We start from the raw sequence: 17554 nt of genomic DNA, 5'->3' as shown, positions 1-17554 counted from the left end.
ACAATATAACAATATTCCCACTCAATCAAATGGATTATTTCCCTAATACATAATAATTAAAGAGAGAACAAGGAGCTCCATTCTGGAATTTTGCTCTTGGGAAGAAATAGGCCATCGGTTATATGACAAGACTAAACCGATACATAATTCAAAAGATAGAATTAGGAAAAAAGCACAATATGCACTGAAGGCAAGCAGCTGCCTCCTTGTCAGCAAGCTAAAATTTTCAGTAAAGTGATGCAATAAATTCGTCCCTGATAACAAAGAAGGCACAATAACTTGTTTAGCTATATTAGCTTTTTTGGCCTTCATCTTCTAACATAATAAGGACCTTATACTGCCTTATTTTACCCTGTCATCACATATTGTCTCACTCCAGATTTTTTTCTTAGTAAGAAGAGTATTGCTTGGGGCAGAATTTACCTCTAATAGCATAATTTCACGTACTAAGCTGAGGTCAGCGATATATGGCTGAAAGCCACCTAACAAAAATGACCATTGCCGTAGAGCCAAATCGACTCTATCTTCAACAAATATGAGTACAGAAGTTTCTCACCCTCAGCAGCAGCAACTGGTTCAATGGGAGTCCAAGCGCGAGTACTATTTAGTACATAGGTAGCTGAAACAAACAGTAGATAGGTAATGTTCGATTGCAGTGTCTGAAGCAAGAATATATGTAAACTATAGAAACAGTTCTCCAAAGTCTGCACATCATGCAAAGAGTCACAACACAAGCAAAATAAAGTAAAAAATATTATATGTGAAATGTTCTATGCTTGATGGCTCTGCAAGGATCACAAAATTCAGAGGCATAATACTTCATCTCAGCTGTTTCGAAATCAGCCAATTGGATTTTCTGTCCTGAGAATATTTGGTTCAGCGAGAAGTTCGATAACCGACATTACATTTATGCGATATAACAAATTCAACAAACTATTAGAAAGCATTCATGTCAAGTGCCCTGGAGGCCAGAAAAGCTCGGACCACTGGTGCAAACCACAATATCGAACCAGACGGTTGTTTTCAACTGGTAGTGATTATCAGCAACTGTTAAATCCTGTTCTCAGCAAAAGGACAATGCTGTAGCTAATGCTTCATCAGCAAACGAACTATGAGATTTGTACTAAACATTGATTTTTTCTCTTTGAGACAATGAATTCCAGAGAACAAGAGAGACAATCAACTGCATATAATCAACTCAAGCTTTACATGTTTGAGAAAAAGTGCAGTTTGACACTGTTACAGTAACTGGTGACAGCTCCATAGGCCGGCAGACAGCCTACATCCTTTCTGATTTACTTCTAGAAGTCCTCAACGGAGCAAGATAGACGGGTTGCAGGCCATTGTCGATGTTATGCCCATATGATTGTGCACTCTTGCTCCTAGCAGTAACACTATTTCTCAGCTTAAGCCTCTGGCTAATATTACCAATTGGTTCATCTTCTTTGGCAACATCATTCTGCTCTTGCCGAGACTCAGTAACCACCAACTTGTTATCCAACTCTCCAGCAATGCAACTGATCCCTCTATCGACATCCGTTCTCTCGCCTCTAGAGTGCATCAAACTCCACGTATTCCAGGCCTTCCGCCAACCCAGCAACTGCAATTTCTTGCACCGTTTTTGGTCCTGCCTGCCAGCAAAAGGAGCAGCATTCTGAAAAGCGGAGTCAAGCGTTGCCAGATCATCTTGTTTGACTGACTTAAGCCTCCAATCCATTAACTCTTGCTCGGTGATCAGCAATTTTGTGCCATAGAACAATTCTGTTGCAGTGGGCGACGGTTTCAACCTCGGCAACAGCTTCACCTCATCGACATCAAATTCAGGATTGGCCCTCTTGTGTGAATTCGATCTTTCGAAGCTCCTCCTTCGCCTTTGCAATGCCGGTGGCTCCTTGTAGTAATACTTAGTCTGGAGACACCCACCTGGACTCTTGCCATTCTCATCTACACAGCTCGACTTCTCCTCAACCGACACCCCATCCTCATGTTGATCATCAACCAACTGCACATCATTAACTGCAGAAACCACTGGATTCAGATGCTGATACATGGAACTCCTACCAATCATATGGCCATCCAGAGAAGCCCTAGGCACATCGTAAGAAATCTTACAACCATTAACCCGTTTCGAATCAAAAGATCTCCTCCCAATTCCACATTCTCCAACCTCAGTTCTCAATTCTCCTAATCCCCCCAGATTGACCTTATCCTTATCTACACCTTCCTCTCCAATTGCCACATTGCTGCCATTGACAAGTCCTACTGGACCTGCATTCGCTATCTTCTCCTTCCTTCTCCATTTCCTCAATTTGCCGGTCAAAACCGCAGCGACCCCCCAAAACCCTCTCAAATTATTGTCCCTGCGCTTCTTCCTCTCCCACTCGAGATCTATGAACTCCCTCACCGTCCTTAACTCAGCTCCTCCTTCGAATTCATCGCGGACTCCTCCACTATCGACCTCCTCGTTCTGCTCAACATCGCTATCGCAGATCCGAATCTCTATTTCTTCGTTCACTTCCCCGAACCCAGAACTCCCATGCCGACCGCTCGGTCCATCGTCTAGATTGAAGAGGCCGATCAGGCTGGTCCCGGCGACCACTTCGCACGATCTACGCCGCGGTTCGGCCGAGCTGCCCGCGGCGGCGCCGCGACCGAACTCCCGGTGAGATATGCTGCGGTGCAGATTGTCGGCTACAGAGCGAGGGATCGAACGATTGGAGTTGCCGCGGCAGCTGGCGGTGTCGAAGCCGGCGAGGCGCTCCCGGAGGCACGAGGCGCAGAGGCCGGCGGCCGACCTGGCCGTACGGCGGTGGCGGCACGGGGAAGGACGGTGGCGGGAATAGAGGGTCGTTGACGGTGATGGAGGCGATAGCGTTTGCATGGCGATTTGAGCGAAGAGCGAGTGAGCGTGTGAGGGGAGAGAGGAGCAGCAGCGAAGTGCAAGTGACACTGGGAGACAGGCTCGGGTGGGAAAGCTGTGGCAGTTGACGTTGATCCCCGCCCTAAGAAAAATCAATTAAAAAAATTAAATTGAAACGGAAAAACCCAATATAAACCCCCTCTAACTCTCAAATTATTGCTAAAAATTGATTTTATTTTTAGCAATGAATTTGAAAATGATCATTCTAATTTCTTATTTTTCCTGAGAAAATTCCATTTTCATCTTGGGTTACCGCAATGGTACAAGTACACCTGTATTTTTCTTCCAGGAAGAGAATTGGAATACCTTTTTATTTATACATCCCGAAGTCCGAACGAAACTCTCAATTTACCGGTAAACTGCTTTAATTCTAAGATCTTTTTATGTTTGTACTTGTACCATTGCGATATCCCGAGATGAAAATGAATTTTTCTCAGGAAAAATAAGAAATTATAATGATTATTTTCAAATTCATTCGTAGAAATAAATCAATTTTTAACTTTTGATGGTTTGGATGTGGCAATACTTAATGCTACATTACTTTCATAAAAGTTGTTATTGATTGGTCAACTATGGAATTTCCGGATAAGTAATGTTCTAAAAATATTATCAAGTTATTTTGTACTCCGGTAGATAGAGAACCGTTCACACTATTAACATATTAAACTCAAGATTGATAAATATCTAGGAAATCAATTGTCTGACATTATGCTAGATTGGTCAATAAAGAGAAGACAAGATCTTCTTTTAGGCACAAGAGAAAAATTGCATCCATGATTATAAGATTAAACGATTGCAGTTTAGGCGCCCTCGAAATTCGGATTTTAATCCTTCTAAATTAAGGCTCTGGTTGTTTCATGAAAAATAACTTTCAAAATTTTTTTTTTTCGGATTTTTCGGCGTTTGGTTCATAAAAAATAAACTAGTCAAAGAAAACATTTTTGATCAATGAAAAAAACACTTTCAAAAAATCTTTTTCCCACGAGATAATTCTCTCTTCTCTCTCTATCGCCACCATCTTCGCCTTCTCCCGCCAACAACCCACCCCCTGTAGTCCCGCCACCCCCATGAGCTTCGATCCTTTAGAAATGACTCCGTCACCATCTTCGGGGCTTCGTCTTACCAAAACTTAAAGATTCTGTGCCAAATCTACAAACTAAAAGCCCAAGGTCGCATCCATTAAAATATTCTCTCTCCCCTATGTGGCATTACCTGACTGAAACACAGTATATAAAACTAAAGCGACGTCTTTGTAATTCACTCATTGCTTGCAACCGTATCGTAGGCTTTAACTGGCTACATTATACTCTTTGCAAATCTCCAATCAATCACAGAATTCGATATTCACTTTTCTGCAATTTAAATGGCAAGCAGCGATTGCTTCCAATCTTCGTACCTTTAAATTTCTTGTCGTTTACTTTCCTATCCAAAATCAATAAGGACCCTTCGTAACCTTTGCCGATTCACTCGTCGATTCGTATATATTCGAAAGGTATTTCATCGGCAATTCAATTTCGAAAAAACATTTTTTTGATATATTGAAAGGTGTTTCATCGTCAACTCAATTCCAGTGAAACCATTTTTTTGGCGCCCGGTGGGATGCATTTTGTTGATTTGAGTGTACTACAATGGCAAGAACTAGAAACAAGAGTCAGATAATGTTGCTGGCAACAATAACCCAATCATAAACTGGTGACGAAGTTGCTGCGCACTCCAAATCTTCAACCGTTAACTGAGCGGTAGAAGTAAGGGGGCAAACCTTCCACAACATGTCTCTAAAGAACAATAGAGAGATGTTATGCCAAATCCTCGTATGTTGGCCACTATGAAAGGTTATTTGAAGAGTAGCGAAAAAATATGACCAACTATATTATGATTCACATGTCAGACGTAATCAAACCGATCGTCATTAATGCTGAGAATGATGCTCTCTTGATACTAGGATCTTCCAATCAACCGCCACTAGTCAATACAATGGTAACGGATTTATTGATATTAATAATGTTGGTCAAAACAACCAAATATGTGATAATAATTTGGTAAATCAAATATTCCTATTGGGCTTAACATACATATTAACGTAGATAATTTGGCAAGACTACTAGCAGTACTGCGTAAGGCGCAATATGGCCAACCGAATCCACAATTGCACCTAGTAGAGTTGTCAAAGAAGTTCAACAGCAATTAGGGTTAGACAGGAGTATTATCATATCTGTTTATAAGAAACCACATCACAAATGGGACGATACTAAGCCTTTTTCAAGAGGCTTGAAAACCACCGACTTTGCCATTTTTATTGGCAAAGATGAACAATCGACTATCGAATACATTGGTTGACTTGATAACTTAGTGTGGGGAAGCAAGGACAAATGACTTTTTAATGCTTAAGTTATTTCCTTTATATTTGTCAAAAACTACTTTCATTTGGTACACTAACTTGCCAACCAATTCGGTTGGAATCTGGGCTAAAATGGAAAGACAATTCCATTCTCAATTCTATAGAATGATACTTGAGGTATTGACTGCTGATTTGCTTAGGCTCTATCAATATAGCAATGAGTCACTTGGTCAGTTTGTTGGTCGATTTAAGAATGCTATAAATGGATGTCTTACTTTACTCTCAGGAAAACAGTTCACTAATCAATGGGTTGAAATTTAATCTTACAGAAAACTTCGAATTCCAAGATTTGCCGATTTTTTTCAATTCACAACGAGAGTGTCTAAGTATGGTAACTACTTATAAGACAGAGCATAGAGGCCCACATGAAGACTTTTCACAAAACATAGTTTTAATGGAGACATGAGTCAAATGATGAATTTGACTAAGATAAAATTTGGCAAGAAAAAATCGAATTTTTTTGTGACAATGTGGCATATGATGACTCTTGATTATCTAATTTAAAAGAATCGAATGAGTGATAAATTATTCAATTCTTTTAAAAATGGCATATGTTGATACCAAAATATGACTAACTTTTGGTGAAAATAAACAAGTGACAGATTTAGTCGATATTAGCGGACTTTAATGAATAACAAAAGTCATCGATGAAATAAACGGTTGCCAACTTGAAGAGCATTGACAACTTGCCAATGGAGTCATTTACAGCAAACATAAGTTATTTGGTGATCATATTCAACATATAACTATCGAGTAGCGATAGTTTCGGATTTATAACTTTCTTATGGATAAGTGTTGTTGTAACTTTTTATAATCGCGTATAGGATTATGAAGTTATTTGTTTTGAAGATAGGATTAGCAAGTTATCCTTTTATATTCAATAACTGTTTATAACCGATTGTAGGTTTTATATAGCCACATCGTACTTTTCGTAAACCCACAATCAATCATACAACTCGACTTTCTTTGTGAATTTATCATTATCTTTACTTTTCCACACTTTAAATGGTTGGCCGTGACCGCCTCTAGTTTTTGTATCATTGAATTTCTTGCTATTTACCTTTCTATCCAAAATAAACAAATGACCCTTTGCAACCTTTGTCGATTCACTCGTCGATCCACATATATTGGAAAGGTATTTCGTCGTCGATTCAATTCTAGCGAAACAGATACTTAACAAAATATATCATCTATCCAACAAATCCCCTTTCATAATTTTAATAAGAAGGATCGCATTAGTTGATACTGTTTTAGTTTGTGGATCATATTTGTAAAAGTAAAAGCTTGGGGATCGTTTAGTAAAAGTTCAGACATTAACGGTGTCATTATGCCAAAAGCATATGCTTTTCATAATATGTAGAGTATAGACTACTAAATGCAGCCTTTCTAGCTCACTCATAAAGGTGAAAAATCACATATTGACCCCGACTCGAAAGAGAAAAAAAGGAGAAAAGGAAACTCAGGTAATTGCAATCAGGAAACCGATTGGTCAAATATTACTTTTAGATTCACAAGTCAATTTCAGTCGTGCAGCTGGATGAATCGCTTCAATCCAAGTCCAGCTTCTTTGCTTCTAAGCAATTGAATTCGAAATATGTGGACCCAGACAAACTATTTGCGCCACAGAGGCAACGAGACAAGACATACGGTGAAATTGAGAATTTTCAGAAATATGGAAAGCTTATGTAACTGATTTTTCTCTACCGTTCACGTCAGTATCCGATGCAAAAAGGAGGACCCAATTTGTCCTAGTTCAGACTTGATGGGTGCCGAATAGGAACAAGCGATGAAATGAGTGTTTTCCCCCCAAAATTGAATGATGGAACTAGAGTAGGGGGGCGATCAATTCAACTACCTAAAGTCGTCGCGCAATCTCCTCTTATCAAGAATTATACAATTTGAGCCACAATTACTTACTATCATTGTTGATTAGAAAAGTTCGAGATTAATAAGTCCGTCGCTACATCCCACCATCGGGACACCAGACTCAGAAGTCCATCTTCATTCGTCCAGAATGGTAATGCAATAAAAGCAGCATTAGGCCTCATTACCTTAATGGGTTTTCCTGGCCTGCTAGGGATCGATTCTCTGTCATGTACGGTCGTAGACTCGTATTCGTGTGTTTTTTTATCTTCTGATGTGGTATACCGATGAATGCGTCACGCGGTTCCCGTCTCGTCCCAACCTCCCTCGAAGCAAAATATCACCCGGAAAATTAAAAATAGGAAAAAATCTTAATCGAAAGCGTTCGAAGGAATCAAAATATCCAATCCCGATGCCGAGCTCGCAAGTGCCAATGTGACAATGTCCACCGCCCCGCTCCCTCCCTCCCACACTTTCCCACACCCCCAGTCACGTGAACCCCATTCGTCTCCTCGTTCACTTTCGAAGCTCAAGCTTTAGAACTCACTCGGTCTCTCTGGTATTTTTCGCTCCAAATCATCTCATCATCTTCTCTCTCTCTCCCTCTGCAACTTCTCCATCGCCTTTGGCTTTTTTTTTTTCCCAAAGAAGCTCCAGTTACGTCCCTCTCATCAGCCTCGCCCATCCTTTGTCCCTTCTCGCTTTTCCCTTAATATCAACCCCCATACTCTCTCTCGCTCGCTCGCTCCCTCGCTCGCTGCTCGAGAAAGTATCTCCTTCTCTCTCTCTTTGCGATTTTTTCCTGCTTTAAGGTAGCCAGACCCGTCTCGGACTTTTGCCATTCGTCCGAGCTCCTCGCTTTGGTTATCTCTGCCTTCTCTCTCTGTTTTCGCTCGGTGCGCGGTCGCACATTCGAAGGTGACTCGCCTCGCCTGAGCTCTTCGGCACCGTCGTTCGGCGAAGCCGTCGCATGCGTATTCCTGCGTTGTGTTCTATCGAACTTGACTTCCGGCTCGCCGTCGAATCGACTCGTCGGCGTCTTTCGAAACTTTTGATTCGGAACCGGCGGAGATATCGGCACCGGAGGTGTCTCCGGCGATCAATCTTCGCTCGTTTAGCCGCTTGCGGCATTGTTTCGTTATTCTTCTTTACAGTTAGGTCGGCTGATCGGGGATTGGAGCTCATTCCCTTTTTCAAAATGTAGAGAACCAATCAGCATGATTTGTTCCTCGTTTTTCAAAATTAAAGTTATTCGGTGAAGCTTTTTTCGGAAGATTTCGCTGTGTAAAGTTACTCGGTTCCGAGATGATATTCGTTAGCAAGTTTAGGGAGCACCGATTCCAAGATGGAAGTATGCTGATGCTTTAATCTTTTTCTAATCTCTTTGCAGCACAGAGAGAGTAAGGAAGGACTCGGTATGGCAGCCGCTACAGAGACTAATGGAGCGACGGCGTATGGCGTTTCTGCTAAAGTACCTGCATCTGCGTGTCCATTGGCCGACGAGCCGGCTGATATAGCGTCGAATATCAATTACCATGCTAAGTATAGCCCCCATTTTTCTCCTTTCAAGTTCGAGCCAGAGCAAGCATACTGCGCAACAGCTGAAAGCGTCCGCGATCGCCTCATCCAAGTTTGTACCCTTGATGACTTTCCGTTAATTACTCTGTTCCGGAACATTTTTACAAAGGAAAGCGAAAGCTCTTATTTTCACTCCAGTTTGGCTGCTTGGGATTGTGCTTATTTCGCGGTTCGTAATTACTTGTAGACTCGTAGGCGAAACTAAACGCTAAGTAAAAATTCCTGCTGATTTTAAGCACGACTGTTTGTGCTGATGTTTAGATGTTCAGATGTCTATTACATTCTTTATCGAATAATTGTCACATTCTGCTTAATTTGGTATTCCTCAGCAATGGAACGAGACCTACTTTCACTATCACAAAACTGATCCAAAACAAATATATTACCTGTCAATGGAATATCTTCAAGGAAGGGCATTAACTAATGCGATTGGGAATCTCGACATCCAAGATGCATATGGTGATGCCTTGAAAAAGTTGGGACATGATCTAGAGGAGATTGTTGAGCAGGTAATTGATTTTGCTTTGAGTTGCCTCATGTCTTCGAGTACTGTTTTTGAGGATTCCAGTTGATGTAACTATCCTCTTTGGCGTCAGAGCTTTGTCGCTTGAGATTGAACTCTGATCCTTTAAAAGAAATATTGTACATGGCAACCTCTACAGCTTACTTGACTGTTTATATAGCAGATTGATCTTGATCAGATCATAATTATTTAACCTCAATAAATAATCAAATACAATTTCTTTAAGGTGATTGTATTTGACTCGAAGATTATTGTTTTCGATCTGACATTTTGCCCTTTCCTTTGAATTGGATTGTGGATTGTGGCCTATGTAAGCTGGGTCTTTTCATGGGTATCTATGCTCTTGCAAAAGAGAGCTTTCTAATGAACCTGTTTTTAGGAAAAAGATGCTGCACTTGGCAATGGTGGCCTGGGGAGGCTTGCTTCCTGCTTCCTGGATTCTATGGCAACATTGAATCTCCCTGCATGGGGATATGGTTTGCGATACAGATATGGCTTATTCAAGCAGCTGATTACTAAGGACGGACAAGAAGAAATTGCTGAGGATTGGCTGGAGGTTCTTTTTTGTGCAGTCGATAAATTTTTTAATATTGTTTGTTCCATGGAATTTCGTTGAGATCTGTTTTTGCAAATTACTGCAGAAGTTCAGTCCTTGGGAAATTGTTAGGCATGATGTGGTTTTCCCTGTAAGATTTTTTGGCCAAGTGGAGGTTAATCCAAATGGATTGTAAGTGTAACTTCTTGACTTCATTTTGGGGTTGATTGAGGCATGCATGACAATTTCTTTGATGTACCTGCAAGTAGCGATGGCAATATAAATTCATAAGCAAGTTAGAGGTTCCTAAAGCATTCACTTAGTATATGTGCATTGCAGCCGAAAATGGGTGGGTGGAGAAGTTATACAGGCTCTAGCATATGATGTCCCAATTCCCGGCTACAAGACCAAGAACACTAATAGTCTTCGCCTCTGGGAAGCAAAAGCCTCTTCTGCGGATTTCAACCTATTCCAATTCAATGATGGACAGTATGAATCCTCTGGACAGTTGCACTCTCGAGCAGGACAAGTGAGTGACGTTTCGAAAGTGTTAGTCTTGTTTCATTATGCAAAAAGCACCTCTCTTTGATTTGGTATAATTTATATGCATTGGCACAAGATTCTACCATCTCTATTTCCCTATTGGGATTATTTTATTAAAGATTCTGTCCTATAAGATGCTGTAAGCAGTTCACAATTCTAAAGCTATGGATATGAACAATCTTTTTGCAGATTTGTGCTGTTTTATATCCTGGAGATGCAACAGAGAGTGGAAAGCTTTTGCGGCTGAAGCAACAATTCTTTCTCTGTAGTGCATCACTGCAGGTTTTCTTTCTTCTTTCTTCTCCTTTTTTGTAGATTGAATTATTATTTGTGGCTGCACTTTCTAACCATATGATAAATCCAAACCTACATTCTTCTGTTCAACAAATGTTCTAGCTTGATTAGTAACAGTATATTTATGTGGTGGTAGAGTTTCATTTTTCTTCTGATGGTATTGGCCTTTGGAGGAAGAGCCAAAGACAAGTTGATCCAGCTGGTAATTCAATCTTTTAGGTTGTGAGGACAGCTATCTCCTAGACTAATATATAAACATGCACAACTTTTCAAAAGTACCAGAATTACTTTTACAGTGACAATCCTGATCGATTGACGTAGGATTCTGACTTTTCTGACTCTCTTGTCTATCTTTTATTAAGAAAATTAGACCTCTACGTGCCATTTACGTTAGATTGGGCTGGTGCCACCCATTACAAATTTTCAAATGATAAATACTTCCCTCTTTAAAAAGATGCAATAACCTTTCTTTTTTTTGACAATTGACTAACTACATTTAGATAGTGGAGAGTAGTGGAGACTGCAGGGTGGTGGTTAAGTGGTGGTTTTCACTTTTAAGAGTTAAATGAAGAAAATAGCCCTTGGATTCATTTAAAATTAATTCAAGTTACTATCGTAACTTGGTTTTGAGGTAATTTAGGTTGAGAGACCGAAAGAATGAATCTCTCCCTTAAAGAATAGTACGTATATTGATGTTAGCGATTAGGCTGGAAAAGTTTTCAACCTTTAGTTCTCATATTTTTCATTCTGGTAATGGTTTGTTATATATCTTCTTTTGTCATGTTCATATTTAAAAAAAAATGCTCGATATCTGTTTCATCAAGGGTGCAGAATTATGTAATTCGGTGTTTTTCCTACATCATTTTCACCTTGTAAATTACTAGTATTGAGTCTGGCCAAAAAAAGAAATTACTAATGTTCAGCATACACCATGCGCATGTGCCAATTTAAATAGATATGTCAAAAAGTAGATCGTGAGTTAATTCAAAAAAGGAAAACGATTGTTGTTTTTGAGTGGATGCATGGGTGGGAATAATTATTATTTCAGTGGAGAAAGTGGGTGTGTGGGTGGTGGATGGGTTTATTTGTTAACTTTTGCTTATTATTTTACGAAGGGTTAAGAAGTCAGACAGAAAGAAGCTTTCCAGTAATAAATTAGATATTAGATGTTAGAAAGTCCACCCCAAAAGCTTAAGCTGATCGGTGGAGGAGACCACATGGATATAAAGAGCATTTGTCAATCGATGTGAGATAATACTTCAATATCCCCACTCACGTGCAAGCCGGATTACGGGCGGCACATGAAATGGGATATTTACTGGCTCTGATACCATGTTAGAAAGTTCAACCCAAAAGTTTAAGCTGATAGGTGGAGGAGACCACATGAATATATAGAGCATTTAGCACCCGTTATCAATCTATGTGGGATAATACTTCAACATTAGATGATTGTATTGGTTTGCTGTTTTAATTTTCTTCTAGTGGGGATCATCTTAATGCCAAGTCCACTTTCTTTAATTTCAAAGTTCTTTCTTTTAATACCAGTCACTTGCAGGATATAATCTTCAGGTTCAAGGAGAGGAAAGGTGGAAGAGGCTCATGGCAGTGGGCTGACTTCCCAACCAAAGTTGCAGTACAGCTGAATGACACTCATCCCACTCTTGCGATTCCAGAGTTAATGCGTCTGTTAATGGATGATGAAGGACTTGGGTGGGATGAGGCATGGGATATTACGACAAGGTGAAGCATAACTTTACTTTGTACTGCCAATGATTTGCATTATGAGTCTATTGCACCATGTTCTGGTAATTTTAGCTCTGCAACATCTAGTTTTTTCTCCATTTTTTTTGTTTTATGACCAACTCACATATGGAAAATATTGTTATTGGTGCAGGACAATTGCCTATACTAATCACACAGTCCTTCCTGAAGCTCTTGAGAAGTGGTCACAAGCTGTAATGTGGAAGCTTCTTCCTCGACATATGGAGATCATTGATGAAATAGATAAGAGGGTATGCCTTATCTGTTTATTATGTTCCTGATATATGTGCACAGTACCTGAGATTGGATGATGACTATTTCCCAGTTCATGGAAATGGTGCGCACCCAACGAAAAGACCTTGAGAACAAGCTCTCCACCCTGCGAATCTTGGATAACAACCCCCAAAAGCCAGTTGTCAGGATGGCAAACTTATGTGTGGTATCTGGACACACGGTAAGAGCTCCATTAAGACTAGTCCTTTTAAAGCTCGCTTGATGAATACTACTCCCTTCCTAAAACCACCATTTTGTGAGCATCAGAAATATTTATTTGACTACTTATCCATGGGGTCAATGTGTTTAAGTCTACTTGTCACGTGGTCCATACAAGATTTCTCTTTAGAGGCTCCATCGGCCAAACAGGAATATTTCATATCCCATTTAGTGGCAGTTCCTTCCATTACTGTGTATCTGCTTTCATTAGAGGTCACAAGCTTTTGCATGCACTAAAAGAGGAGGAGCACATATGTCTATTGAGTATTTCCTTTCATATTAGATAGAAATCTTAAACAATTTGCTTTCTGATGAAAATAATCACCATAAGCTACAAGATGTGTTCTATTGTTTGATTAGATTGCCCTGAAAGCTATGGCTTTTACTGCTCTTCATATTTATTATCAGTGAGATACCTGTTGTATTTTCATCTTCCATGTAACCTTATGCCTTTTTTTGTAAGATTTGGCGATTTTCCCCTTGTGTATGTTATGTTTCCCATGCAGAGATTTGAACTGATTCTTGTAAGATGATGAACTTAATGTAAGTGTGACGTTTCTGTAGGTTAATGGAGTTGCTCAATTACACAGTGACATCTTGAAGTCCGAGTTATTCGCAGACTATGTTTCCATCTGGCCATCCAAGTTCCAGAATAAGACTAACGGTATTACTCCTCGACGGTGGCTTCGATTTTGCAGTCCAGAACTCAGTGGCATTATCACCAAATGGTTAAAAACTGATCAGTGGGTGAAGAACTTAGACATCCTTGTTGGTCTTCGTCAAGTAGGTGCCACAGACTATATTTATATGACATAAGCTTAAATTCTCAAGGAGGCTAGCTTCTTTTGATTCTGTAGGAAGTTCCATCACTTATTCTTGCTGCGACAGTTTGCTGATAATGCAGATCTCCAAGATGAATGGGCATCTGCAAAAATGGCTAATAAGCAGCGGTTGGCACAGTACATATTGCGGGTGACGGGTGTCAGTATTGACCCAAACAGTCTATTTGACATTCAAGTGAAGCGCATTCATGAATACAAGAGACAATTGCTGAATATTCTGGGTGTGATCTATAGGTATAAGAAACTTAAGGTAAGGAGCAGACTCCATCTCTTCTTACTTTCATATTGTGAACAGGGAGTACTTATCTTTTTTGTTTCTCTTTTGGAGTAAGATACAAGTGCAAGAAGAGTGCCAGAATGCAATTACTTTTTCGATCATTAGGCATGATGATGCATATCAAAGTGATGAAATTGAAGATTCCTTTCGTTGTCTGTCTTCTGCACCAATATCTTTTCCCCGTATCATACTGAGACTAAGTATCCAAGTGATGCGAAATTATATATTTTTTTTGCCTTGTTCAGTCAGATTCAACTTTGCTCCCTCTTTTTCTCTTAAACACCAAATTAATGAAAGATGAAGAAGTGTAATGCAATTTGTCGTATTTATTAATCCAAGATTCTTCTTAATTAACTTTTGTTACTCTATGCAGATTAATTACTTATATATTACTTTTTGTCATCTTATGCATTTTCTGATTTCACAGAGTAGAGGCTTCTGTATTAAACAGACATATATTACTTTTTTGGATTATTATATGGCTATTTCCTGCAATTATTATGGATTATGAATTGCCGTGCATCAAAGAACTTCTTAATAAAAAACCATGCAGGAGATGAGTCCTGAAGAGAGGAAAAAGACAACTTCGCGGACAGTTATGATTGGTGGAAAGGCATTTGCAACATATACGAATGCTAAAAGAATAGTCAAGCTTGTGACTGATGTTGGTAATGTTGTCAACAGTGATCCTGAGGTCAATGACTACTTGAAGGTAATTCAAACTACCAAAACACAGAAACACGAAATTTTGGTTTTCCAGAAACAGTCATGAAGCTTGCACCGCTTTTTAGCATGCATGTTAAATATCAGAAATTAAATTCGTTATTTATGTTCCATTTATGTAATTTTTGCATATTGCAGGTTATATTTGTTCCAAACTACAATGTCTCAGTAGCAGAGATGCTTATTCCTGGAAGTGAGCTATCTCAACACATCAGCACTGCAGGAATGGAGGCAAGTGGCACAAGCAATATGAAATTCGCACTGAATGGCTGCCTCATTATAGGAACATTGGATGGGGCCAACGTGGAAATCAGGGAAGAAATTGGGGAACAGAATTTCTTCCTCTTTGGCGCAACAGCTGATGAGGTCCCTAGGCTACGGAAGGATAGGGAAAATGGACTGGTACGAAATATGAGTTTCCTAAAAGATGGCTGGTATAGCTTGAATGATAATAAATCTGCATTGATCTTACATGTAGATAGAAAAAACTAGGATTGTGAAGTGAGAATCAAATTCACAAGTTCTCAAATAAATTCAAATGCAAGTAGTAGCTGTTGCAACTAGCAAGACTGCATAGTTAAGGGGTTCTGCAATGATCTTGAATGAAAACAAATAGAAAAGGTTCTGCAATGGCGCCGACTGGTATATTGCTAGTTCAAGTTTTAACAGGGATCAATTGAGCGAAATTCATGGATGACTGAGTCCTCAAACTGCATTTAATGCAGCGACTCCCTTTTAAGTTTGTCCGATTTTGTGATTTTAGGGTCTTTTTTTTATGCTGATGATTTCTTCTTTCTACCAAAGATAAAAGTTGATCTGCATTTACTCGTCTTTTCTAAATCCACCTTTCCAGTCCTCGACGAAACGTGAGGCTTTTCTGCCACCTGAAAAACTGAGCTTGAAGATAAAACAATTACAGTACAATAGAAAGCAATGTCGTTAGGCAATATTTATGAAACACCATGCTAAAATTGCCTCTAAACAGTAGCATTTGCCCCTTTACCTCATTTTCGTACCAGCAGTTTTTCTTTGTCTGAGAGTTTCACACCATGCTGTTAAGGCAAAGCTTCTGTTGTTTTAATTTCTCCTTGCTTGCAGTTCAAACCAGATCCCCGCTTTGAAGAGGCTAAGCAATTTATAAGAAGCGGAGCATTTGGAAGCTATGACTACAATCCACTCCTTGATTCTCTGGAGGGAAACTCTGGATATGGTCGTGGAGATTATTTTCTTGTTGGCCATGACTTCGCCAGTTATATGGAAGCCCAAGCAAGAGTAGATGAGGCCTACAAGTAAGCCATCAGTACTCCATATACTTATGTTACGAATTACTTGTGCTTGAACATTTTTCTGCACCTGAAATGACTGCTTGAGCCCAATAAATACAAGTTGTCTAAGGAATCCATGTGTACCATGCCCCGAGACAATATAGTTACAATTAGAAATTGGTTTTTCAGCCAGAAAGTAGATAAGCCACCAGAAGGTGCTTCTTGTTAGGCCAAAACCAGAAGATGGATACCTAATCAATGAGCTATCGATTAAGTAGAATCGTCATCTGCGGCCACTTCAAATAGCTACCTTTGAGAGATGTTGAGTCTAAAAGAACCTCATTTAGTACCCTACTTTTTGATATGTTATGTATAATTTAGTCTTTTGGATCCCAAGTTGTGAAAATCACTTAAAATTTTGAAATTTACTAGCCAAATCATCGAGCTTTGTAACATCAGCGCCAAGCTATAGGAGCATTGTGATACTCAGCAGTGCCATCTCAGATCTCAGTAGTGTCGTTTCTCAAGCATCCTTTACTGGGTTATTAGTGTTAAAACATCTTCTCATTTCCATCGAAGCAATTGTAACAGAATCATTCGTATTGCAGGGACAGAAGAAGATGGCTAAAGATGTCTATTTTGAGCACTGCTGGAAGTGGCAAATTTAGCAGTGACCGAACAATTGCTCAGTACGCCAAAGATATCTGGAACGTAGAGGCGTGCTGTCTACCATGAAAAGCAATTTGAAACGAGACCTGCTTCTAGCTTCCCTCCCTCCCTCCTCTCTTCCTCTCGCTTTTATATTGCGATACAGGGACAACCATATGCAGTAATTTATGCTTGTACAACTAGATTCATTACGCAAATGTATTTCGCCTGACTGAGGATGAGAAATAAGCGTGGATGTAATAATATACAGTGTAACTTTCCTTTATACATTGATGTTTCTCTGTAGTAGCCGAATTCTTGCACTCAAAGATGGAACGGCGAGCTTCTTTAATGGAATTTATATCGAGCGTCGTAGGAAGAGGCAGATCACTAATCCGAATCCAAAGCAAAGCCCGACGCGTAAGTTAAAATAGCCGGTTTACTACGTTAAGTGGGAGTAGATATTGCCTTTTGAGTAGCTATAGCTCTCCGGAGAGTATTCTGGGATTAGGCAAACGTTGTTTTAGAAATGTGCCTTTTGATTCGTAGTGAATAACCGTGTCGCGTGGTCAGTGACCAATGCTGTTAAAAACTGTTTGGAGACCAGACATACACCAAGAAAAACTGTTAGCTGAAGGTACACGTGCCATCGACATGGTCTGTCAGCAGCTTGCACTCATGCACACGCTCCCGTATCCTCGTGCCTCTAAAGTGAGTCCTCCTGCTTTGCAAATATTACATGAATTAATTTAACAGGGAAGCCGACAAAAATAACATGACAGCACACGATATGACATATGACATTATTTATAACGTTAATTTTACTAAGGTAAATATGATTATAACTAGTTTTTCTTTTCTACACTAGCTTTTTCTTGGAATTTCATATTTC

General features: G+C 39.7%; 2 protein-coding genes across 2 annotated transcripts; one reads left to right on the top strand and one right to left on the bottom strand.

Moving 5' to 3' along the window:
• Positions 1 to 1279: 1279 nt before the first annotated feature.
• LOC115683923 (protein OCTOPUS-like) lies at positions 1280 to 2881 on the bottom strand. The gene has a single exon (XM_030608586.2). It carries the CDS (start codon positions 2879 to 2881, stop codon positions 1280 to 1282), a length of 1602 nt encoding a protein of 533 aa, XP_030464446.1.
• Positions 2882 to 7757: 4876 nt separating this feature from the next.
• On the top strand, positions 7758 to 16971 carry LOC115683920 (alpha-glucan phosphorylase, H isozyme). The gene is made up of 16 exons (XM_030608579.2): positions 7758 to 7993; positions 8572 to 8811; positions 9089 to 9268; positions 9662 to 9838; positions 9924 to 10009; positions 10157 to 10346; positions 10550 to 10642; positions 12210 to 12394; positions 12549 to 12666; positions 12741 to 12869; positions 13472 to 13690; positions 13796 to 13999; positions 14580 to 14738; positions 14888 to 15151; positions 15848 to 16038; positions 16623 to 16971. Exons 2-16 carry the CDS (start codon positions 8599 to 8601, stop codon positions 16747 to 16749), a joined length of 2535 nt encoding a protein of 844 aa, XP_030464439.2. The 5' UTR covers positions 7758 to 7993; positions 8572 to 8598; the 3' UTR covers positions 16750 to 16971.
• Positions 16972 to 17554: the final 583 nt, after the last annotated feature.

Source organism: Syzygium oleosum, unplaced genomic scaffold (assembly GCF_021117445.2).
Source record: "Syzygium oleosum isolate NSW1041296 unplaced genomic scaffold, Sole_v2.1 Sole_v2.03, whole genome shotgun sequence".
Classification (NCBI taxonomy): domain Eukaryota; kingdom Viridiplantae; phylum Streptophyta; class Magnoliopsida; order Myrtales; family Myrtaceae; genus Syzygium; species Syzygium oleosum.
The sequence above is the reverse complement of the archived record's forward strand: the minus strand, read 5'-3'. Positions and strand labels throughout refer to the sequence as shown.